The sequence below is a fragment of the Necator americanus genome, chromosome X, assembly GCF_031761385.1.
Source record: "Necator americanus strain Aroian chromosome X, whole genome shotgun sequence".
Lineage (NCBI taxonomy): Eukaryota > Metazoa > Nematoda > Chromadorea > Rhabditida > Ancylostomatidae > Necator > Necator americanus.
The window spans coordinates 9,326,181-9,352,197 of NC_087376.1; the positions used below are offsets into that span (position 1 = coordinate 9,326,181).

General features: G+C 41.1%; 4 protein-coding genes across 5 annotated transcripts; 1 reads left to right on the forward strand and 3 right to left on the reverse strand.

The window, feature by feature from the left end:
• Nucleotides 1–434: 434 nt before the first annotated feature.
• Nucleotides 435–1,421, reverse strand: RB195_021983 (uncharacterized protein; the record flags this gene model as incomplete). 2 transcript variants are annotated; one of them, XM_064208953.1, is made up of 1 exon in its annotated part: nucleotides 435–1,421. In XM_064208953.1, the coding sequence occupies one exon, from the start codon at nucleotides 1,419–1,421 to the stop codon at nucleotides 435–437; it is 987 nt and encodes a 328-aa protein (XP_064064834.1). The 2 variants fall into 2 exon arrangements, with proteins under 2 accessions (XP_064064834.1, XP_064064835.1); XM_064208954.1 differs by having other exon boundaries at nucleotides 435–992.
• Nucleotides 1,422–2,177: 756 nt separating this feature from the next.
• RB195_021984 (uncharacterized protein) lies at nucleotides 2,178–2,546 on the reverse strand (the record flags this gene model as incomplete). The annotated part of the gene is made up of 1 exon (XM_064208955.1): nucleotides 2,178–2,546. The coding sequence occupies one exon, from the start codon at nucleotides 2,544–2,546 to the stop codon at nucleotides 2,178–2,180; it is 369 nt and encodes a 122-aa protein (XP_064064836.1).
• Nucleotides 2,547–10,494: 7,948 nt separating this feature from the next.
• RB195_021985 (uncharacterized protein) lies at nucleotides 10,495–10,896 on the reverse strand (the record flags this gene model as incomplete). Its single annotated transcript, XM_064208956.1, has 1 exon — nucleotides 10,495–10,896. The coding sequence occupies one exon, from the start codon at nucleotides 10,894–10,896 to the stop codon at nucleotides 10,495–10,497; it is 402 nt and encodes a 133-aa protein (XP_064064837.1).
• Nucleotides 10,897–13,433: 2,537 nt separating this feature from the next.
• RB195_021986 (uncharacterized protein) lies at nucleotides 13,434–25,964 on the forward strand (the record flags this gene model as incomplete). The annotated part of the gene is made up of 21 exons (XM_064208957.1): nucleotides 13,434–13,477; nucleotides 16,572–16,677; nucleotides 17,252–17,347; nucleotides 17,445–17,518; nucleotides 17,621–17,738; nucleotides 17,801–17,911; nucleotides 19,405–19,540; nucleotides 19,640–19,782; nucleotides 19,853–20,015; nucleotides 20,074–20,173; nucleotides 20,243–20,337; nucleotides 20,422–20,569; nucleotides 22,636–22,721; nucleotides 22,775–22,881; nucleotides 22,944–23,015; nucleotides 23,066–23,303; nucleotides 23,368–23,456; nucleotides 24,206–24,310; nucleotides 25,599–25,721; nucleotides 25,783–25,876; nucleotides 25,939–25,964. 21 exons carry the CDS (start codon nucleotides 13,434–13,436, stop codon nucleotides 25,962–25,964), a joined length of 2,274 nt encoding a protein of 757 aa, XP_064064838.1.
• Between the last annotated feature and the right edge of the window lie 53 nt (nucleotides 25,965–26,017).

Here is a 26,017-nt window from a genome sequence, read left to right on the forward strand (position 1 = left end):
TTTCTTGGACGGTACAAAAGTGTTCCCTGCAGATCAAAGGTAACATTCTTGCCATCACATGATGTGTGGCACACTTGTGATACTACCGAATATTTGAAGTCTAAAATAACTTGCACGGAAGTATTTGTTGGGCCGCATTCAATGGGGAAAACGTGATTCTCGCACTGTACTGTAACCCACGAGTTTATTGATGACTTGCAAAGGAAATCGATTCTTGCGCCTTCGCTGCAGTTGTAGCACCTTTTGACCCCACGAACCGAGATCTCACATGGTTGACTGATTATGTGCGCGGTGCCACCAATAAGCAAATTGGATTCTATTGCGAGAGTGATCTCTCCTTGCTTGGAGAGCGCAAAGATTTCTTTGCTATCACTGAAGATTTCTGTGAACGGAGTGCGTATGGGCATTACATTTGACACTTCTTTCCTCGAATTTTAGAGTGAATCATGTGGACACTGACATGTTTGCGGTGCTTTCATATTTTCGCAAGAACAGATCATGCGATTTGTGCAGTTCACAAAGGCATCGAGAGCAAATGCTTTCGACTCGCATTCAACGGGAAGTTGATATTGATCTGGTAGCATAATAGCCTCCATTGGGGTTACAGCGAATCTTTTGTCCATCAATGGAGAATGAGGTTTTTGCAAAAAAATAACTGTCGACGACAATTCATCATACTTTTGTGTGACATAAGGTTGTAAACTGAAGGATTTCAGCTTTCCTTTATTATAAAGCATTAAATCAACATCAATTTGGATTACTGGTTGCCATTCCATGCAACTTACTACTTCAAAGACAGTCTGTGTCTTCTTCGGAACATGGGCAATTCTTAAAAACGTGCATGCTGGAAATGGTAGGAAGCAACCGCATGCTATACCGCCGCATGTGTTACCACAAATTGAGTATCCTGAATGTAGAGATGATCTTTCGAACTCAGAAATTATTTCGTCCAGCTTAATTCTACTGCACTTCGACTGAGTGCCAGAGCCCATTTGCGAGCATCTTGTCCTGTGGTAGATCTTGTGTTTCGTCTCTCTAGTGAAGAATAATGAAACTTTGAAACAGGACAGTTTCATTGGTCTCGAATGTATCTTTATAAGTCCGATAGTTTTGTTAGCATGATTAAGTCGAATACAAAGATTGGAGTTGATTCTATTGAATAGAACTTCCTCGTTGTAGTTATAAATACAGTTTCCGCGATTTTCGCAGACTACCTCTACACTATGCCGCATATATCCATGCTGACAAGTAATTACCTTGCTTGCTGATGCCAAGAGTGACACAAATAAACAAGTGGACGATATATTGTTCGGATGTGGATTGAATGTTTTCATTGGAACTGTTTCTTCTTCGGATGTGGAATTCGGAGTTCCTTTCCGTTTTGCATTTCGTGTGCACTTAATTAACCATGTGATCAACATGATGCTCTTGATCGAAGAATAAAGTAACACTGTTAAAGGATTATGGCTCCAAGTGGCCAACAGTGAGGATTACCTATAAGATCTTTGCTCATTAGCGAGACCGATTTCTCCCAAAAGTCTGGCGGTTCGCACTGCATAGTCAAGAAGTCCACCGAACTCTCACTTTCAAATCACAATGTAGTCGTGCTACTTTCATCTAATGATGATTTTTCCAATTCAAATATATTCGATTTCGATACTTTAGACATAATTCTGCACATTGTGGTGATGCAAAGCTTAAATCTTGATGAAGGAGGCATTATCTTTTCCTTCGTTGCACTTTATTGAGTTGTCATCATGTGCTGTCACTGGACATATAGTTGACAACGCTAACATCATGCATATCATCTATCAGCAGATATGTGGATGCCTGCCTACTTGAAGAAGTAGAGGGTCGGTCAAGACTTCTTTCAAATTCTTGGATGACCTTTAAGGCACGTGTTTTCGATTGTCTAGTTTTTTTTATGAATTCTGCAGGAAGATAATTCTGCTGAATCTACTCTTTCTTTCTGTTGTATCTCCCGTGGAGTCTTTTTCAAGTTCTGGAAGCAAGTCTTCCACAGAACTACGTATTTCCAAGGGATACAACTTGTTGAGTGGTCTTTGGATAACTCTTTTGTTTGGCGTAAGGAGTTTTGCCGATCTTACAAGATCATCTGCACTTGGTACCGTATCTAGTACTTTGCCGTACATCCAATTGCCACGTGGAAGAAATTCTTACTCAATATGTACAATTTCTTCAATTTGCGGGGTATTTGTCACATGCCGCGGTTGTTTTAGTAGCACTCTCTGGTTATCTCTCAAGGATGTAAGATACTCTTTGTTCCATCGCTCCCAAAATACTGTAGCGATCGTTTCCGAAAACATTAATGCTTCCTGTGCTTGCGCAACTGTCTGAAGCAACTCGGGATCATATACTGTATCGCCATTACCGCACTGTAACTGCGTGCTTGGAATAGAGTACTTTAGATTTCCTTGTAGGAAATCGATAGGTCTTATCGGTATTTCATCAAGATCCGTTGCACTTACTTTTGTCAACGGACGAGTATTAATTATCGCTTCAATTCTTGAAATTACTGTAGTCATTTGTTCAAATGACAATTTTTACGTCCAATGCTTTTTTGAAAGCATCTTTTCACGGAGCCAACCATTCTTTCCCATGCGCCTCCCATCCGTGGTGAAGCAGGTGGATTGAAAATCCACTTTATGCCCTCTGAGGCACTGTAGCTCATCACAGAACTACCATTTTCATCATTTTCCAGGAACAAAATTTCAAACACGTTTGATCCCAGTTTAAAATTCGTTCCACAATCAGTTAGGATGAGTTTTGGAACATCTCTTCGAGATATAAAACGGATGAAGCTGCTTAAAAATGCACCAGCTAACGAATTTTCGACCACTTCGAGATGCACAACTCTGGTAGTAAGGCATGTGAACAAACAGACGTACATTTTCTGTTTGATGTTTGACTCAAATAGTCCCATATGGTCGCATCCAACATTTGCAAAGGGTTTGATCATTATTACCCGATCTGTTCGTAATGGTGGCATCTCTGATGCTCAATATGGCAATCCGTGTCATTTCTTACAAGTAATGCAAGTACGCAGATTTTTCTTGATTACTCTAGATGGCTGGGGAATCCAAAATCGTTGTCTTGCCAGCGCTAATGTCTGTTCTTTGCCGCAGTGTGCGTTTTCATAATATAGGTCATGGATGATTAGCCTGGCTAGTTCCGAGTAATTCGGAATGAAAATTAGCATTTTTGTCATATGGGAAATTGGCGTTCTGAGTGCGTGACTTGTATCGAATGATGCCTTTTTTGTCTCTGACAATTTTCTGATTTGGAAATCGCTTCTGCAATTTTTGCACGTTGATGTTTTCGTGAATAGCTGCTAAGATGAGTTTCTCAGAGATGTCCATATTGTCCGCAGCAATGGTATCTGCAGTTGTATATAGAGAGAGTACGTTTAGCGTAATCGATGTTGACCTGGTATAATTACACCGTTTCACCCATTTACTCAGCAATTTTCCAACAACTGAAAATGTTCGAAGAGCTGTTTTGTAGCAAGAGAAACGAGCTAGATCTATTATTAAACGGGATGATTCCGTGACTCGTTTGTGGTTTCAACATTCACATGTTGATTGCCTTCCATTTCTTCGTAAGACTGATCAGAGCTACAATATCAACTGGTTAGTTGTTCTTGGTGTGAAGTTGTTATTTCCATCACAAATTCGTCTGAAGTGGTGTTACTTCTGCTGAGTTAGAAATGTATTCTCGCAGCTTCATGCCGATTTCACGGAAAATCTTCCTAATTTTCTAACGCTTCATCTTTTGTGTTCGCACATATTAGGATGTTGTGAACATAAATGATTTTGCAATTTTTAGTGAAAGTGTAGTATTTTTGTGGTTTATATATATATATATATATATATATATATGCCAAAATGACCATATTCAGAATACTTGGTGCCGACGTGTTTCCGAAGGGGAAAGGATTGAATCTGTATTCTACTAAGTTGCCTCGATTCGGAGGATTGTTCATGTCTTTCAACCATGGAAAGTGACAAAAATTTTCCACTAGTCTGATTTGCGTGAAAGCCGCTTCAATATCGCATAGAAGAATATTTTTAATGGTTCTACTTGCGACTGTAACGTCATGAATTTTGTTCACGAAATATTCTCAGGCGTAGATCACGTCATTCAACGAAAGCTGTCCGGTTTTTTTTAGAAGAAGCATCAAACACTATATCCAACGGTTTTGCCTTTTATGGCTTCCAAACTCCGGAATGTGGCATGTAATACGTGCCAGCCGAATTTTGATTCTGTCCGTGGGCTATTTCGACCACTCCTCTTTACATATAATCGTTCATTATTTTGTTGTACCATTCACGTTGATGACTATTACTTGATTGTTGTTTTTATAACGAGATCAGTCGACGATGCGCTACTCAGTAATTATCAGCTAGTTCGACGACATTATTTTTCAAAGGAAAAGGTACGGGAACAATGCCCTTTTCAAACGATATTGATTTCGAATAGCTTTTGAGGCACTTGAACGTGTTTTTGTTTTTGGCAAATTCTTCTGATGATATTCTTAAGCCATCTATTTCGGAAAACTTTGGTAAAATCTCCTAGCCATTCTCTTGAACGAGGCCGAGGCCATGAGTTATCGCTGTTGTTTCTTGCTGCGAATTGATTGACCCCGTGTCGTGTATCGTCGGTCCGAATACCTTACGCGCAGTGCCTAGTTCAGATGGCAAATTCATAGTATCAATTGTGTTTACGAGTTCATAATAATTGTCTAGACCGACTAATATTTGCGGGTTTTGATGTTCACCACGAACTCTCGGGTTGTTTATACAGACCTCATTGTCTTGGAGGTATTGTTTATCTGCGTCATTGAGACGCACAGAAGAGAAACCATTAGTGATAATTGGCTCGGTTTGAATCGTCATATGGATCTCCTTGGCAAAGTCATGATTTTGAGGGGGACAATATTCATTTTGTACTTCTCGGTATGTCTGCCTACACCTGACATTGTGCAGATTTCAGTTTTTTGAGTTGGAAGACCAAATTCCTTTGCGGTCTCCTCTCTTATGATAGTTTTTTGAACTCCTGTGTCAAAGAAATGCAAGAGTTTTTTTTTTTGAATTTCCTGGTTTTATTATGCCAGGCATTTCCAGCAAAATGTGTGGTTCGAAGGAATTACTAGTTTCCTTCTTTGCGCTATATATTGTGCTTGGGCTGGTGCCCTAATGAAATGTGGTTCAGTGATAGAGCAATTTATTAACTGACGAACAAAAACTGTGTGCTCACTAGGAGCCACAAACACAGGAATGCCCTTGTGGGTGGTCTTTAATGAAATAGGCCTCATGGGCAGTCGCTAAAAAAGGAAGCTTAGTGGGCGGTCATCTTGACATGATGGTCGCCAAAAATACAAGCCTTTACAATGCCGAATGTTTGCACAGCGGATATATGATACTGTGCACAAATGTTGCATGTTCAGTTCATGCAGTTGAAAAAGATTACTTCAGGTAACTGCATAGCTAACATCTTTTACTCTTCCTCTGTTCAGTTTTCTTCTCGTTTTTCATTTGCTCTTGCATCGATCTATTTATTTATTATTATATCTTATTTAATTCGAATTTTCACTCTTTTCTTCGTCTTTTACATTCCTGTTTCGCTTAATTTGTTTTTTTATTCTATTTGTTTTTTCCTACAGGCGGACTTCTTTCAACATAATTAAGTTCATTAGCGTTTTCATTTATTCCCAAAGTATTAAGTATTGACATAGTAGCAAGATGCTCGTTTTTAACCTCGCTATTGTTTAAGCTTTAATAATAGGAGAACAAACGACGTTATGTTCTTCACTTTGCTGTGATTTTTCCCCCTACCTAATAGCATCACCAGAGCCGAAGTGCCTCAATAGCTTTGATTTGATTCTAAGTTTTTTTTTTCAGCAGAGGTTTGAGGTTGAGAACTGGTAAAATTCGGGAGCACAAATGAGTAGTCATCCTCTCGCACAGACGAAAAACCGAAAGTTAATCAAGCTTAAGGATTCAGCTTCAGCGGAAAACTGCTCTTCCAAAGAAAAAATCTTGAATGCAAATCCAAAGACACCAGAACAAAGTCGATTGAAAATATTTACGAGTTGAAATTCCAAGCAAAGTCAGAAAACCCTGTCTATTGTTGTAATGGACTGCACTGGCTATATTGCTTACTTTTTTCATTATCTCGTATTAATGTAGGAGGTGTATAATCTATGGTATTTTGTAGAAAAAGTGCTTTATACAATTAGAAAGAGTTACTGGAAAAGAGTCTTTACTTTCATTTGAGAAGCCTCCACTATTTTTTCTATACGAATTGTGTTTCTTTAGTTTCGATCTTGTCATATATCAACGTGATTTAAGTGTTGATTATCATGCAGTACACATTCTCTAACTAGGAGCAAAGTAAGCAACACAATTACATGCTGGGAAATAAAGAAAATGGAAAAGGAATGTAACGTTAAAAAGAAAGAGTGAAAAGCAGAAACAAAAACAAGAATGGATGTAAGAACAGTGAGACACACGAAAATGAAACAAACTTGAATTAAGTAAACGTGTGGTACAAGATACAAGGTCAATTTGTGGTATAAAACGTGCTGTATGAATAAAAAAAAAAGAATTTGGAACCGTAAGCATTTCCGATGGGAGAAAAAGAAAAAAGTAGACATAAAACCAAGAAAAGGGACAATAATACAACTTTAAAAGAGAGGAAACAAGCCGATATAATCATAGTAAGCAAGACAAGGGAATAAGACAAAACTAGAAAACACTAAAACGATAAAAATAGAACGGAGAAACAAGACAAGTGGGACAGAGGTGAGGTAAAAGATGGAAGGAAATAAAAATACAAATTAAATAAGGAAACAAATGTAGGTGCAAATGGAAAAACGAGAAGAAAACTGGACAGAGGAAGAGTAAAAGATGTTAGCTATGCAGTTACCTGAAGTAGTCTTTCTCATCTGCAAGATAAGGATCAAAAACCTCAAATCCGAGTTTCATCCCTTACTTTGAAATTCGGAGATCATAATTCCTTTCTCCCTTGATTTACGGTTTACTGCGATATTCTTCTCGTTTGTTTTATGGTAAGAGTATGTGCAACACCGTAAAGCACTCACTTTCTACCTTTTTCTAAGGTTAATCTTCTGATACAGCAAAGGATGTAGTTACTCACTATACCACTTTGAATTTCGCGGCGCGCTAGCATTGGTCCAAGGGCGGAGCCTTCCGCAGACGGGTGTAAGTTTAGTGGGGAACGGTAAAGAGGGTCCCGGCGGATTCTACGCGAATACCTCCGAGGCATAACGTGCCCAGTGGATATGCCGGCGGATCCGCGAACAAACCTCGACGAAGTCACGCTCCAGTCGTTCATGAAGACGCAGAAAACCGTCTTTGATGTTCCCCTAGCCACAGAGACGCAGAAAACTGCGCAGTTACAGGGAAATACCGAATAAATCATAGACTCCTATATAAATTCGCAGTGCATAAGTATGTGTTCATCACGATGCCATTAAACCAATTTCTGTTCAACTTTCAACAGCAGCGACTATACGTACGGCAACTTCACGTTCTTATCACTTTGTATACATTCTTTAAACTCCTTTCTACATTTTACCTCTCCGAAATTTTGCATGAATATAATGTTTAAATAGAGCGCATGTCAATGATTTTGATAGTTGCCTGTGCGTTTTATTCAGTGAAACTTTGTATGGTTCTTTAAACTTCTTTCAACAGCGTTTTAACGCTTCATTTCTATCTGTTCTCTACATAAAATCAATATGATAGTTGGGTGTAATAGTTTCGTACAGAGACATTTGTATCTTCGAGACATACCTTCAGGTACAATGTATGTCTGCGAGGCATTATTCGCGCCTCGTTAGGCGTTGAATGCCAGTTCTACCCAGCTAGCTAAGCAAAAGTATTACTAGAAAACGAAAAAAACTAAAAAAAAAGTAGTACTACATCGATCAGTGGTACATTTTTGAAGCATCTCTTGCATTCCCAGAGATGGATGAGAGGTTTATATCTAACAAGTCAAAACAGGATAATAAATATCTTCGCTCGCATTTCTAAATGGCATATATTCTATACAAGCCTCTTAAAAGTATGCTTCATCTAGAGCTTCAAACAACATCTAATACCCGATACTTTCCTTTTCGTCCGATTCTAAAAGCGCATCATAAGAGCTGCGGGCGCGGCAAAAAAAAAAACTCGTCGTAAGAGCAGCAGACGCGGCGAAATGGGTGAGGAGAGTGGCGTGGGCGGGGCGTCAGGGAGAGGTAGCATGCGAGGACCAACTAGGCTACTGTAGCGATGACGGTGTCAGGACACGCGCGGTGCAATTAACTACTATCATTAGCCTCTTGGATACGCGGCGGCACATCAGAGAGGTACCTCTTGACCGTTTCCCGCTGTAGGGTTCTAATCTATAATTACGTTAAAGCTGTCTGGCTAATGAGGCTCAAAATGTTGTGGACATTGGAGATTTCTAGGAACAGTTACAAGTACTATAGTTCTCTTAATAATACGGATGAACCAATAGGTATATCCACACGAACGCTTATTGACCCCTCAACACAACAGGATGTACCGCATAGTGGTGTTAAAGGAAGGCTTCTCTGTGGTAGATTATTTGAAATGACAGCATTGGGTCGTATACGCATCCAAACAAGTCATTATCTGAGCTTGTTCCTAGCTACGTTAATCAGATGTTGTTTCTGCTCTTCACAAATATCCCCAATATAGAATGTCACTCCCGGGTAAATTTTTCGAATCATCATTTGCTTTTTTCTTTTATATACAAGTGATATTGTCCTGAATCTGGTATTGCCACGAATGTCCAGTTTGTATTTTAAATAAGAGTAAAAAACTTCAACACCTTCTCCACGTATATGGATATTCGAATAAAAAAACTGCACAACTGTAGGTTCAAAAGAGTCGGAAAGCTGCCACCTCAGAAAAGCAAATGTATAGTTGTGAATTCTGTGGAGCGACATTCAACAATAGGAGCGGACTTAGCCGACATAGAACAACAAGACATGCTGACAGATTTTCATCTCCAGTTATCATCTGTTCCCTCTGCGGAGAGAATGTAAGGGCGAGTCGCTTTGATAGTCAACACGTTCGACGATGTTTTAGTTCACGTGGGAATTGTGGCTCACATTTTTTTTTGATGGACCATTATAATTACGTTGAGTTCATCGAGAATGCTCATCAGCAGCAAAACTAAGACTTAGACGAGTTTGTGTTAGAAACCTTTCGAAATATCGCTTTTCGCTCGCGCGCCGAAAATCATGTGATCGTGAACAAAATTCAATAACCCGGAGTAGCTTATTGCGAAGCACATCTTCTTCCAGTATGTTGTAGCCGAGAATTTCCTCCATCAACTGCCATATCAAACTATTTCCAGGGCTTCGCCGTTCTTCCAAATTTTTGGTGGGAAGAAATGCCATTTTGCCCATCTTTGTCCCATCTAATCTACAAAAAGACTAGGTGGTAGGAACAAGAGTAATGTGACTGTTTTTTCAGGGCAAACATTCTTCTCTCAAAACTAACTAAATTTTTTCTTCTGGTCCCCCTATGACGAAATTATTCGCAATCTTTCAGACGTAACAAAATGGGCACAGAACATGAACTTTTTTGGTAATTAAATTTCATTAAATCCAATTTTAGACTGATAAAACTACGTATTATTAAATTTATCATATTTTTGGGACTAGTTTCAAGTTTCTGACTCTTTTGCAAAGATTTTCCTAAGTGGCGCGTTGAACCTGCGTGGTCCCACTGACAAGTCGTCGTACATTTTCAAAGCAAAATGTTGGGTTTCCATACTGTCCTGAAAATAAATATAATATCTGACTCGAACGAAAGGCGGATGTTATGGCCTAACGCGGCTTATCCGCACTTTCGCCGTGGTGAGTCGTCATTGAACATATTTGAGCCCATCCTGTTCGATCTTCCGCCAAAGGTCGCGCAGAATCTATCCGCTGTTCCATATTCTTCGAAACTTTACGTCTCACCTGAAATGCCTGTCGATGCCAGGTTTGCCAAGTTTCCCAAGGTCTTAATCAACTACTTTCGTCCATAACTTTCTTTTGCGTTCGGATGGCCTTTTTTTCAGGCTTGGTCTGGGAGCATCTCAAGGCAATTGGATAAAAGAATCAGGTGGTCTCCCTATAATGTGGCCAAGAAAGCGAAGACGGTTTTCTGCGACTACTTTACAGCGAGGGGCAAGATTTTGGTATGTTTTCCTCGTGTCATCCGCCGGTATGCCACGTCACGTCTTTTTGAGTAAAGTTCTTCGTTATGGCACACTATTCTCCAAAAGTGGCCTCCTTCAAAACGCTTCCTTTCCATGCAGTCAAGTCTCTCCATAACCGTTGACGGCACTGCCCAAGTCTAAGATCCGTTCATCATAATAGGGGAAATTGCGAATAGGTAGACTCGCTGCTTGACTTCACTGGTGATGAGGTCGACCACAAGCATTTCGTTAAGGAGTTAGATGCAGAAGTGACCTTAGTGCATCTTTGCTGAACATCTCTCTCGTAGCTGCCGGTGTTCTTTGCGTACAGCCCAGGTAACAGAACTCATTGACGAGTTCAATTGGTTGTCCGTTCACGCTGATTCCTGATGAGAGTCCTGCGGAGACCCACATCTGCTTACATTGATCAGGACGGAGACGCAAACTGTAGGTTGCAGCTAATTTCGATACGAGGTTGACGGCATGTTGCAACTTCGCACTGCTTGAAGCGAACATTACAACATCGTTGGCGTACTCGCGATTCACCAGGGGATGTGCGGAAGGTACTAAAATGACATCGGCGGGACACTGCTCAACTGTTCTTCGCATTATTTCATCGACGGCAAAGTTGAACAGAAAGGGTCCCGCCATGGCTCCTTGTCTCGCTCCAATTCCACTTTGAACGACGAATTAAATCCAGTTGGTGTTCGAACACTAGCAACTGATCTTCTACTCATCTTGAATCGGCTAATCCGGCATCGCGAAGAAGCCACCCGTGACGAGCAATCCGCCTTTCGCCTTGGCCCATCGACGATTGATCAGCTGTTTATTGTGAATAGGGTGATTGAAGTGTGGCAGTAGTACTCGAAGCCTCTACAGTAATCATTTTTGGACTTCGAAGCCGCTTTCGGCTCTGCTCACCGAGGTCGTCTTCTCAATGTTCTTCGCGCCGATTGAGTTCTAAGAAAATTCTTATGCCTGATAAACAGTATGAATAGAATAACAACTGCTACAGTCCAGAACAGCAGCTGGATGTACCACATCGTTCGAAGTGGGAGCTGGAATCAGCAAAGCAGCCGTGGCGGGACCCTTTCTGTTAAACTTTGCCGTCAATGACATAATGCGAAGAACAGTTGAGCAGTGTCCCGCCGATGTCATTTTAGTACCTTCCGCACATCCCCTGGTGAATCCCAAGTACGCCAACGATGTAGTAATGTTCGCTTCTAGCAGCGGGAAGTTACAACACGTTGTTAACCTCGTGTCGAAATTAGTTGCAGCCTACAGACTGCGACTCAGCCCTTATAAAGGCAAGCAGATGTGGATCTCCTCGAATCCCTCAACGGGAATGGAATGGCATCTACAAGAGAGATATTTAGCAAAAATGCGCTAAAGCTAATTCAGCTTTTAACTCATTCACCAAGTGCCTGTGGTCGACCCCCATCGCCAACGAAGTCAGGCTAAAAGTCTACCTATCCGCAATTCGTCTTATCATGATGTACGGATCGGGAACATGGGCAACGCCAGCGACGATGATGGAAAAGCTTGACCGTATAAAGGAAAAGCTGGTTAGACGAGTGCTAGTTTTGGCCGTTGGAATGCCATAACGAAGAACTTTACTCGGAAGTGGACATGGTTTACCGGCGGATGACACGTGGAAGACGTCAACATCTTGCTCGTCCTTCTAAAATAGTCATGGAAAACCGTCTTCGCTTCTTTGGTCACGTTATGAGGAGAACGTCTGATCGTCCTGACGATCCAATTAGGATCTGAAAACATCCTCAGTTGTCCTGAGGATGCTTTCAGATCCTAATTGGAAAAGGCCTCCAAGTTCTGGACTGATATGGTGAAGGAAGATCTGAGGGCACTTGGCGTTCACAGGCAGTACAGTCAAGACGTGAAATTCCGCCGCTTGTAGAATAGCGACGGATGAGTAGATTCCATGCGAACTCTAGCTGAAGATCGAACAGGATGGGCTCGGATATGTCCAAGGATGACACACCACGGCGAAGATGCGGTTAGCCGCGTTAGACCGTAATACCCGCCCGCCGATTAAAGGCATCACCCTACGAATCTGAGGTGGTACGTTTCAGGTGGAGTATTCGTATACGGGATCGCAGATTAGGGGGGGAGGGGGTGATTCCGTCCATTTCCTCCTAATTGTCATAAAAAACGCCCCGGAAGATATGGCTTCGAGCTTTCCAGCGCGCTATTTTCTACCACGAGTTCGACTAGAGCGCGCCAGCCATGTGCACACGCCGCATCTTTCGGGCCCTTTTTTCAACGTCAATTAGCAAGAAATGGATGAAATCAACCACCTCCCCATAATCTGCGATCCTGTATTCGAATAATCCACCTGAAATCCGTACCACCTCAGATTCGTGAGGTGATGCATTTAAGCCAAATAAGTCACACTTGTGAATTCCGCGGCATTGGTCCATGGGGCGGAGCCTCCTCGCAGCCGGATGCAAGTTTAGATACGCGTCACAGTTTGGAGACAGGCATCAGCGGTCATAGGTCCTACTTCGAATCGATTGCTTTTTGAGATTTGTGGGAAGCAATTCCACAATTCTCACTTTGTTCTCGAGACGTACCCTACCACACTAGCTTACTACCTACCCCTCACAACTCACTACTTGAGTACCGCCCTACTCAGCTAGTGGCTTGTGGAGAGCAAGTTAGTGGCTTGTGGAGAGCAAGCACAGTGGATGACTTCTTCGAGTCATCCACTGTGGTGTACTCTCCCTGCGGAATAAGCCGACAATGTTGGCTCTTGCTTCAAACTCGTAGCAGTCACTTTGTCAAGATTCAAGAAAGGTCGAACTTTTGCGCTTCCAAAATCAGAAAATACTGCTTTGGTATATCGTAAGCGCTTGCGTATGTGTAGACTGCATACGAAACGGCATATACGACGCCTAAAGTACTCAACAGACGACTTTTCCAGGGTGTGACCTGCATGATTCTCTTTTCGCTTTCGCCGTGGCGTGGATGCATATGTTTTTTATGCTTGTGTTTTTTGGACTTAACAAATATACGCGTGAATCAGTTGTTTCTATCTATTCATACTGTTGCATCTCTATGCGCGCTCACGGGCTTTAATCAATGCTTCACTGATTGGTGGCTACTTTATAGGAGACGGTTTTCTCACGCAGCATTCGGCGGAATACTCTCCTCACGGATGACGATCAGTCATGACTAGCATCTTAAAGAATCAAATTATCAAGCATCTATCCAAGTAAGGTCCTCAGTCATCCATTTTATATGTTTTTTTCGTCCTCAATCTCTCACGTTTTGTGATTTCGTGTGTACCGGTTACCTGAGCGCATGTTATATCCTATTTTAATTCAATCATTTGCTTTCAACAATGGGCAAAATAGTTTTGCCGTTTCAAGAAGAATAAGGAAGTGTGCGGAAATGCCTTGAGTATCGAAGAAATCTTTTCGGTGAACTAGAATATTGCAGCTTTATCACAGATTGTACTGTGGAGGGCCCATCGACAAACTGTTTCCGCGCGCTTAACTGAGAATAGGTTATCATTGGATAGTCGCGGTTAGAACTCTCTCGAAACTGTTTAAAACATCCTTGTAATCAAGATCTGGGAATGTGGAAGCATGTTATTTTGTATCATCTGCTATATACTGTTGTAATCGATCTGCGAAAAATCTTCGCTGATTGTAATCCCGATAAAACCATCGTGCACTGTTGCGTGGCGGCCTCGACCACTCTGGAAAAGCAGCCGAGCTACTGCTTTGATCGAAATCGAATTTTTATATTCCCATACTCTACGAGGATGATTATATGAAAATAGGGATTTCAGCAAATGTCGATGGGATTCTATTTGGTTTTGTAAACAAACAATCTATTCATTTCCACGATATTATTTGCTATGGTATGTCATTATCTTTCGCCTATAGTAGGACAAACAATAAGATATGTAGTATCGAGTTTGACAAGCTGTACACGAGGTTGTTAAATAAATTTATTGGCTAACGTTTCCGCTATATCGCCTTCTTCAGAGCTTGAAAAGGGCGATATTCAATCTACAATTTAAACGACCAACATCTCCACAACTAAACTGATAAACTCCACGCCTACTTTCAATCACCAATTTAGCGACTACACTGAATGCTCACCTTAGATCGGAGACGCCCATCATGGACCGCTGACTGGTCGATCACGAGGGCGAATGGTTCGAATGTCACATTCGGATCAGAGGAACCATTCGAGATATGGCGCGAGTTCCCGTGTCATCGACAGACATTCGCCCCTGTGCTTCATTTTAGGGTTTTGGACTGGATCCAAAATGCCTCCAGCGATTTTCGAGCCAACGTTTTAGATTCGTGCGCTAAGATTTGTACTCTAATTTCAAAATCGGCTCCGTCGTGTTTTTGGTTCTATGGGCACCTAAAGGTGTCCATTCTCGTAACCTATTTTTGCCGTTCACGTGCTCTTTGATGCGGGCATACAGCGGTCGTGCCGTTCACCGAAATACTCGTCGCCACAGTTCGTGCAAGAAATCGGGTAGATTACCCCGGATCTGAAGCAGTCTCCTGGCCTACTGGGACAAATAATACAGTTCGGTGTCGTACAGATGGTATCGTACAAACGATTCAGAACTTCGGTGGTATTTCAACGACCGAAACGGAGCTATCCAAGTTTGTCTCCTCAGACACTGCCTAATGCCAGCGCTCATTTCATCGGAGATGTAAGGAAGGCAGAGAGGTATCTTATCTGCGGTGGGGTTTTCCAATTGCCGTGCTCGTTCACTTCGGTATCGTCTCGTTTCAGACGTTCGGATTTCATAACCATTCGAAACAGCAATTTCGTGAGCCAAAGTTAACGATTCCTCTCTCTCCTCAGGTCCACTATAAACGGTTCTTGCCGTGCGGAACATGTTGTTAAGCACAGCTTTCTTCATATGAAGTGGATGAGCAGAAAGAAAATGAACCAAGATGTTTTTATTACTGGGCTTGGATCGGATACAAGATATGTAGTACAGAGTGGTTTTCTTACCTGATTATAAGTTGTTAAGGTTACTAATATTCTTGTATTTGTCGAATTGTCTATTTAAGACCGCTGCCTCTGCTTCCTAGGTAGTTTTGGTTTGCTAGTGCTTGCCAAACAGACAAAGGTACAATAGAGAAATTATTCAGACAGCAAAACTGTTTTAGTTGAAGTTGAAAAAGCTCATACTCTCGCAGGATCGAAGATGAAAACGGATGTTTTGAAGGGTCTTTTGTGAAATGAAGTAAAAATGTTGCCTATCTAACTGTTAGGTGTCCTTGATATTATATGGTAGTTCTGAGTCCTGCTATCTGGCACAATGGAGCAAGTGATGTGATAGCGGCTCCAAGAGTTGTTCTTTTTCCTACAAGGTATGTTGAAAGAGAAGCTAAAACTGATTTTGATTGTTCTTTTTCCTAAAAGACATGTTGAAATAGAAGCTAAAACTGATTTTGATTGTTCTTTTTCCTACAAGGTATGTTGAAAGAGAAGCTAGAACTGATTTTGACTTTATATCGGACTAAAGTATATGATATTTTATTCCTAAACGTAATTCAACCAAAAATTATTACAAGTTTCAGAAGCCAAAAACTGGATGCATTTCTGCTATTGATGCTACTTCTTACCAATTCGTCCACCCATACTTTGCAATCTTCAACAATTACGATTTCTGAGCGGGTGTAGCGCAAGCGGTAACAGTTTCAGCTGTGACTGCTCGAATGGTCGACGGTTCGAGACGGCCTTAGCGCCGAGCAAGCCTTTTGTCCATCCGTTGACAAACTGCAACCAGATTTTCCTAGTAGGACAAAAACATCGACACCACCGCTAGTCATTGTAAGACCGCACTTACTTTCATAAACATCAAACGATTCTGAACTGAAGTGGAACGCGTGAGTGCATTCCATAGGGATTGATCACCGCCGTGCTCTTTACTTTATCCTCCATGAGTTCCCCTGCGATGAAGGACGGTTCGGCTACAAATGTTATACATTTTTATAGTCTGCCCCAAATGTGTACAAAATAGGAACGGTGCACCATTGAATGGGGAGGGACGTTTCCGAAGAATCGCTTATTGATTCTGTATGTCGCATTTGCACTGCTGAAGCCTTGCTACCACCTATAAAAGATTGTCTTTAGCTATTCCTTTTCAGAAGCTGAACTACTTGTATGTAAACTCTGACATGGAGGAACCATGTTGTTTTCCTGTGCCAGTAGCGTCTGAAAACGTTTAGAATCTTCTACCAGCCGCTGAATCTAATATTACCCAGTTAAAGCTATTGGCTAGCGGATAACGGTTAAAGTTAATGATCTTTCATTTTTTTCAGATTTGCTCGAAATCTCAATCCAGACAAGATATCTTTGGATGTTTTGAAGGGGAAAAGCAAACTCGAATTCATTGAAATCAATGAGGAAGTTCTCACGGATGTCCTGGTTTGTCTAGCTAATCGTTGTGTTTCTCAGAAAGCAATTTTGCAACGTTTTTCTCACGCTTATCACGAAGGGGTAGTTCAAATGCAGCATATCACGAAATTGACGATATCGGGGTCTCTGTAGGACAACATTCATTTTGGTTCTGGATTACGAGTATGGGTGTGGCTATGGTTCACTGTTCTTAATCGTTCTGAAAAACGGCGTGTAATACGGCTTTAGGTACGTTAGAACGCGCCGCTTCCACGAGTCGGCGGCCGAAAATCATTGATGTCTCCTCAGTATCCTTTCTAAGTAAAACCAATGAATCCTGAGGGAACGGAGCGTGCACTAAGATGGTGCGTTCTCACGTACCTCCTGGGAACTGAGACGGTTCTCACGCCTGAGGGATTGAAGGCTAACAGTGGTAACTGAGCTTATACTCGTAATCTACATTTCAAACTCTATACTGTCCCACAGAGACCATTACATCGTCGATTTCGTGATATGCTGCTTTTAAGAAAAAGATGCAGTCTTCGGTGTTGAACAGTCTGTTGGAGTATGCCAACTCTTCAAAGACGGGATTATTTCCTTTAAGGAACTTCCTCCATGGCTTCGAATTAGGCAAGCGTTCTGCGTAGGGGTTACCGTAAGCGTACCTTGGACAAAATTGAAAAGTGCTCCTGTGGTGATAGTAAGTTTTCTATACTTAAGTTTTTATTCTATGGAGAGACATGCAGCTTAATTCAAATGTTCTGTCTTTAATCGACAGCTCTAGCGCTACTTTTCAGTTCATCGATGAAATCAATGTTAATGCTGTGCTCACCGGCGAACCTCCGCATAAGAAGACAGACCGTCCTGCAAGGTGAGGAATATGATGAGTTCTCGTTTACTAAAAACTCTATCGTGCACTATCAACCTTTTATACAAGTTAACTAATGACTTATATTATATAAATTTCAAATAGTGGTCTCTCCGAAAATTCGTCGTATGGGTTCGCGGACAAGGTCGTGGAAGGCTTGTCGTTGTACATTAATACCGTCGAAATTAACTTTGACTCCGATGCGTTTGGAGGATCGTTTATGGTAGTCCTTCACTTGTACTTTGTTTGGATGGAATTTTTGACGTAATTTTCTTCTATGTGCAGTTGTCGAGGCTGTCAGTTGAAAGTAGGACACCAGGATGGCAAGCCGCTCAGGACTTGAGGCAGACTCGTATAAACTGTACAGTTATTAATAGAGCACTTATCTTCAAGCAGGTTTGTCAGATTTATCCACCTGTTTTAACTAGTCCTTAATTAACTTAAAAGCAGCATACCACGAATCTTCCAGGTGGAGTATCCATGAGTACGACGGGGTCGTGGATTATGGAGACCGGGGTGGTTCCGCTCATCTCTCCCTGAATCACTGCAAGCAGCCGACCTCTGAATGCTGTTTTGTACGATGCCTTCTATTGCAGCGCGCCATTCTTGCACGCGTAGCGTCCCTTACTGCCTATCGGGGCAGTGCGAATTGATTTTCGACGAATCGCAGGGCGGAGGCGGCGCAAAGAGTGGAGCGTTGCAGTAGATGGCGTTGTACAAAACAGCATTCTGGAGGCCGCTGTTTGCAGTGACGCAGGGAGAGATGATGGGAACCACCGCGGTCTCCATAATTTACGACCCCGTATACGGATACTCCACCTGAAATCCGCACCACTTCAGATCCGTGGTATGCTTCCTTTAACTTAACTACTTTATTAGTAGAATATCCGGTTATAAATGTATTTGGTGATATCATATTTGTCCCAAGAATTGCAGTAATGTGTGGGTGCTAGTTGCTAACAAGGTATCGCAGTGGTTGCAACGCATCGGTCTCTGGATCTACTGATCTGGAGTCTACTACTTCCATGTCAATATATTCTACAAATTATACTGGCTGTTGGGTTAATGAAATCATGCATTGTTTTCAGAATATGAGAATGACTCATGGTTTCTCTTATGCCCGCTGTTTCAGAATTCTGATCAAAATAATTGCATCATTTTCATGCGCTTCAGTTACTGTTGGAGTTCGCTCGAATCAAAAAATCTTTTAGGTTTGCGGAGGGACCACTGGCTGTCTAATGCCCGGTGTGCAGTCGTTTTCGATCTGTCCCAAAGCGCCCTCACATATGAACTGGGAACGTTAGTATGGCTGTATTTCCACGTAGACATTCACTACACAACTAAAATCTTCGTTTCGAAGTCGTGCAACTGTTTCTTTCCTTCAACCTGCAAAAATGCTCAAAGTTCTCCACTTTCTGATCTTTAAAACTCTGGAAATAATTGCAGTTTTATCTGTAGTTACGAATTGAGAAGCTCAGAAGTATTTAATTTAATGTGATCTTTCGTGCGTTGTTTTTATCACTTGTACAGAGACTCTAGGGACATGTTTCTTGTACCTTTGAATACTATGACACCCATTAATGCGGATATAGGTGATGAATAGTCCACAACGAGCCGTCTATGAAAGGGTAGAAACTTCAAAGTCAGGTGGTAATCAGGACACCACCTCAGATTGTCAGAGTTTCTCGAATACCAGAGTGTTAAAACGAGCATCATTTTTGGGATCAAAGATAAACTACCGAACAATTATGACTCACTCGAAGCAGTGAAAATACAATTCATTTCAAGACTAACATTGTAGCTTGAAGCTCATATATAATCGCCAGTAATTGTGTTTTTAAAGGCGGCGACGCTCCCACAGCAATTCACATTTACTTCTACTTATTTAGATTTCTTGGCATCTGCTTCGTATCGAAGCATCGGCGAAAACAGATAGGAACGAGAAACGATGTACAGTCAATGCCCCTCTACGGCTAATCACTAGCGGTGGTAAAATCAGGGTTACGCTCAAAAAGAACACTATTGGTGATTTGTTTGAGTTTTATCGTAGTTAACTAGTTTTACATATCTAATGCTTACTTCATTGTACTTTCATAGTGTTCTCCTACTTCCTCTTTTTTTCAGATGGGTCTGTTGAAAATGCTCAAATTCACATGCTTCTTGATGATATTTTATGGGTTGCAACCTTACCACAACTGCGGTCTGCCATTGCATTTTCTTCATATTTGATGAGTCTAGTTCGACAATGTGAAAAAGAGTACCCACCGGTGTGTACTCACTTCATTTCATTCACAGGTAATATTTCCTTTTTTTTTACTAAGATATGCTTTCATTGAGGTGGCTACATTACCAACAAAACCCGTGGAATCACTTACACCAAATGGTCAGACCGCAACTGTATCTAACGTCTTCCGAGCTTTCGACTTTGATCAAACCTCTCATCATTTACATATCAAGAAAGTCGATCTCCATCTCTGTGATGATGCCCATTCTAATATAAGTAGGTGTTATTGTTGTGGAACATCAGTTGAAGGAAGGAAGAGTAGCGTTTGTTCTAGCCTATCCACCTGGATGGGACATTGAAAGCGGCGCAATGCAGGTAACACTCTATAGAGTCCTCGTTGACATTTATCCAAGAACTCTCGCTTCATCCGATCGGTAGTTTCTTTTACAAGTTCTGGCTACTTACCTCTATGCATATTTGGTTAAGAACAGTTTTGATTTGAGGAGAAATTGGCCTCGCTATTCTGCACCAAATGACTTCTCTCGGTGGATCGATACAAGGCTTGAAAAACAGTTCTCAAAGTTCTGTACTGAAACAGGTTTGCTGTTCAGTGATCTCAATTTTGTGCTTCTACTCTTCTTTGTTCATTAATTTTCTCGTTATCGGCCCTCATTCTTTACAGATGAAGCTTTGCAAACCAGATTAATGCGGTGTTGGCCACAATTGCTGTCTTTCAATGTTGTGCTCCGAATTCATGACCTCATAATACAATGTGTTTCTGATGCAAGCTCAAAGAGAGATAGCCTTCAGAATATGTTCACTAGCGATCGGTACGTATTTCTTTTGTTTTTTTTTTTTTGTAGTTAGTATTTTTGTTTTTAGTATTTGTTAGTATTTTTCTTGCTTGTGTATTTGTTTCCAATTTGTATTTCCATTTTCCTTTTTAGCTGTCAGTTATTCCTGTAACAATTCCAAAAAAAATTCCTCTGGCTTTGAAAGAAGATAGAGAACATTTATCTTTGCTGTTTTTTTCATATCCTTTTGCATAGCGCAAAGCATGAATGTAGCTTTCGGCATATCAAGAACCCTTATTAGTAGTGTCTCTTAGTGGAACATTAGCAAGGAGTCTCAAAAACAGTCACATTTTGGGTAAGCTGCCAACGATCGCTTCCGCCTCTCCATTCCTCTTTGTTTGTGAAATCTTTACGTATGATGCCAGTTCTATACTCCATAGAACCAGAAAAACTGAGAAGGAACGAAAACGCTTTCACATAAAACACATTAGCGGTCATGTTAGGTTGGTGCGTAATTAATTCCGGAAACGGACCGCATACTTCAAATTGCTTTAATTCAGCTTAAACACAACTTTATTAATCGAAATAAAAACCATCAGAATCTACACATCTTGTCCAACGAACTCGTAATAAATTTAAGCCTTTAGTATAAAAGCTGAGATTACAGGAATCAACAAAATTATGGAAAGCACTTCTAACATCGTCTGAATTAGTGAACTGTCGCTGATGCAAATGTGAATTAAGAGCTCGAACAAAGTGAGTCTGTTGGGGAAAGGTCTGGGGGATACGGTGAGTGAGGGAGAATTTCTATACCCAAATGGGTTAATTTTGGCTGGGTGATTTGTGAGTTGTCTTGCAGCAGAATCGGCTCTCCTCTATTCACCATTGCCGGCCACAATTTCTGCAACTTTTCATACATATGCTCTAAATCACAGCAGTAGGGCTCTGCTGTAATTGTCTGGCCTGGTTGCATGAAGCTTTAGTGGATTAAACCCTTACAGCACCACCAAATTGTAAGCATGACTTCTTTGGGGTGAGGATCGGGTTTAGGAAAATTGTTTGGAGGGACGTCCTTATCTACCCACACAATTCCAGGTTACCTGTTATCGTAAATAACCCCCTTTTCATCTACAGTTATAACATGACTAAGTAACGGCTTATTTTTAAGCCGAATCAATAGGTTAGAACACGTGCCGTAATGTGCCAGACACTACTCTTCGGTCAGCTCCTGAGGCACCCTCTTTGACATCTTCATCTTGCCAATGTCGGCCAAATGTCTAACTACTGTAGTATGATGTATGCCCAGATCTTCTGCTGACGTCCTTGTTTTAGTCTCCGGATTTTCTTCCACGGCTCTCTCCAGACCTTCATTACCAAGCGACGACCTGCCCCGGTTTTTTTTTCGAGATCAAAATCGCTAGAAACGAATTTTTGAAACCAGAGTTCCACTGTCCGTTCGCAAGGACAGTCTGACCCAAAAGCCCTGTTAAGGTTACGAGATGCTTGTGCCGCGGAGTGTCCCAAATTAAATTCGTAAAGCGTGATGACTCGATAGTCGCGTCGGTGCATGATTTTTCGGAGCCCAGGAAAAGGCCGGGTGAAAAAAAAATAGAGCGACAGCTACATATATATATATATATATATATATATATATATATATATATATATATATATATATATATATATATATATATATATATGCATTTGAAAGAGCATAAAAAACCTACAAAACGGTCCGTGTTGTCTGCCTTGAGACGAAATAATTAGGGTAAAAAATTTTCCGTTCACCCATATCTCGAGACCGAAATTAATTTTGCACCAACCCAATAAATTCGAGGTGTGGAATTGTTTATGACTGCTCTCGCATTCTTCTGTTTATACTTTTACTGCTGCGAACTACTCTAAAATGTTGGGAATTTCTGCGTATTCAGTTTCTTTTTGAAATGAATTAAGAATTATCTGTTGTAAATATACATGCAAATCAAATTGTAGCCCACTCTCGAAATATATCTGCAGCGCTTGTGAGATTACTGCAACCACATATTTTTTTTTCTTTCATCAAACCTCTGTTATTGTTGACATACCTGAAAAGATGTGTTTAGGCATTCGCGGTCGTTGCCGAACGATCAGTACATTGTTCATTTCGAGTTCGCGAATTTCGTCCATCCGATGTCAAATTCTCTCCCAGGTCTGGATGATTGTTTCTTTTAAAAAGATGACTGGTTAAATTTTGACATTCAGTTCCATCACCTGCGAGCTTCCTTCAGCTTGGTCCGTTTTCTATTCTGTTTGATAAAAGAACATTGCGATGGTGTCTTTACATAGTGCACAACCTCGCTACTGCTTTCGTATGTGAAGTTCCTAAACTTCGAGGTAGTGAAATCACCAAATATGCGAAAACTTCGTTCAGGAACAATCTCTTGGGGTTAACATGGAACCTATTCCACACTCAGACATACGAATAGATTTGCTTATGCCGAAGGTATTGAAGTCAACTTCTATATGAACAACAAAGTATTATTTATTTTGAAGGTGATAATTCATTTTCCATCTCCGTCATCGAATGATCGGCGCTTTCCTCTTCGCCTATTAATTTCGTTCTCTGCACTTTCTTTGTCAAACACAACGTTCGACAGTGATATATTCAAGCCGTTTGAAATGCTCAGTAAGGCTACAATCAGTTATGTAGCAAACTCGGAGCTTCTCGGTGGGCGATCAACATTGATTGGTGATTTGATGCAACTGGTCGGTGCAGAAAATCCAACTGGAGGTATGTAATTTCTCATGAATCTGCAGGATTTCGAATATTCAATAATCTTTACTATTTGCTTCAGTGAGCGAGCTGTTGTGGCTACGAACATCACCAGCTTGGGTTGATACTGATCACGGTCCGAACACCAAGTCACTTCCTGTCATTTCAGACGTAAGTGCTATCGTCTAATGATGAATGTGTAGGAATATAGTGCACAAAATGTTCCACGAGGTTAAGGAATATGTTTTTTTTTTATTAACAGAAGTAAATGTCTACTCTCTGTTGTCGTTTTTTTTTTTGCCCAATTAACAGTGATCCTTCTTCGGATTTTATTTACCACGGAGTGGAGACGAGAATTTTTAATTTTGTGCGAAAATTCTCGAAGTATTCATGCCTCTTTCTGAAGCAGTAAGAGGTTGCTGATTTTTTCACTATAGCGTCGATTATTTTCTTTGCATATTAACTTTTTTTCTGCGTATCCATGTTGTTTAACAGGTCTAAACAATGTAACACTGGGATTCTATCAAAGTACATCACATAAACGCCCATACCTTCACAGGAGTAGATTTTTGGAAGACTGGATTCTTAGGGAATTGTGAATGATGTAGGAAAAATAGATAAGTATAGCAGAGTCAAAACGAAATGAAGCACGGGGCAGTTGCGTAAGCGGCTGCACTCGAAGCGCTGCGGAGAAGCGTAACGGTTAGGATCGAGTGAGGACCCCATACTATCACTGTTCGCGGCTGTAGTTAGCCATGGTCCCACCTCGATTCCAGCAGCTATCTCCACCGCGCCGCATCGAGCGCAGCCGCTTACGCAATTGTGCCATGCTTCATGCCCTTTTGACCTCGCAATATATCGAATGACCAATAGTCGGCCAACTTTTGGGGATGTCTTTTGTAATTTTATGAGAATTGCAGGTTTGTTTCTCCGGTGCCATTCTAAACAGCGCAGAACAAGTGAACATATACGTGGAACCAACCACTCAGATCAGTGCTGTCGTTGATCATTTTCAATTTATTCAGGTTAGTTTATGTAATACAGTTTGGATTCTTTACTAATTAAATATACGTTTCTTTCGCTTTTGAACAACCTTCTGCTAAGATGCTGTTCATTCTCGATTAGAAAATATTGGCCAAAGAAGATGTAGTCTTTCTGAAAATGAAGTCTTTCTAATGGATAAACAGAACATTTAATATATAACGTACTAGTAGAAGATCACAATCTTTTTATTTATTATCTTGTGTTTCTTTTATGTAGAATTGTTGCTTGTTTCTTCTGCCTAGAGACCATGAACTTTTTCCATAGAAACACTGTTACCAATCCACCTTTTCAGAGGTTTTAAATGGAGTGATTTAAAATGCAGCAATTTTAATAGAGCAAATGGTATTTTTATGTAAGTTTGAAAATGCGGGAACTGCTAATTTCTGTACGATTTCGATTAAAAGGTTTTATAGTGCAAATGATAGGGCTGTTGTAGTAAGCTGTCAAGTTCTGCAAAAAATATCCTGTGTGTCGATATGTGCTGTGTTAAAATCGACATTTAGTACGGGTTTTGCAAGAATCAATGATTAAGAGAAGAGAATTTGTGATGCCAATTTAAAGGCAGCGTACCACGAATCTGGGGTGGTACGAATTTCAGGTGGAGTATCCGTATACGGGGTCGTAGATCATGGAGACCGGGGTGGTTACGCTCATCTCTCCCTGAATCACTGCAAACAGCCGGTCCCTGAATTGGTTTTCGACGAATCGCAGGGCGGAGGCGGCGCAAGGGGTGGGGCGTTGAAATCCGCATCACCTCAGATTCGTGGTATGCTGCCTTTAAAAGAAGGTGTAAGCAACTCTCAGATCTGGATTCTATTGCTCAAATCCTTATGCACACTGCAGACACTTTTTCCATTTTCCAGTATGGCTGTTAAAAATGTAGGAAGTCGGCATTAATGAGCAAGATCACTACTCCACCGGAAGAAAATATTCATTTTGTTCCTTCGGAGCATAGGTACAATAGGGAGAAGCCGGATCCTCCTCGGGTGAAAGGGGTTTAGCTCGTGCGCGGCAACTCGAGTGAAGAGGGTTCTTTCGCCAACCGCCCAAAGTGAAGGGGGTAATTTCGCCAAAAAAAAAGTGAAGGAGGTCAGAGCACCGGCTCCGACTATCGCACCTATGCTTCGGAGGTCTCTGTTATTACTTGAATGTTTTGAAAATAATCTTGTTTTCAAGTTCTTTTTCATTATCACTTTGATGTGAATATTGGCTTTGAAAATATGTTTGTATGTAGAGTGTCGTAACCTCTAAAAGCATAACTAGTTTCAGTTGACGAGGCTGGCATCTTCGTTGTCAGACTTTTTTGACATGTTAGCAGAGGATCAGAAACATTTTAATTCTGAAAGAAGTGTTCCTTCGCCCACTGTAGCAGTGTTGCTCGCTATCAAACAGGTATGTACTGTTTACACGATATTATTAAGTCGTGTTACTTATTTGCATATGTACTGTATAGGCACGAGCGAACATTTTGTTGACAATGGGAGCGATGCCTTCACCTTATGACAATTGCCCAGCAGTCACAGAAAATATTTTAGAATGTTTATCAGGTAAACTAACGGAATGTGTTTTTAGAAGATTAATTCGGCGTAGTCTTATAAGAAACTAACAGAAAACATTGACCTCAATGAAATGTGACACGTAATGAGATTTCCTTCTGAATAGGAGAGACACATAAAGAAGAGATAGCA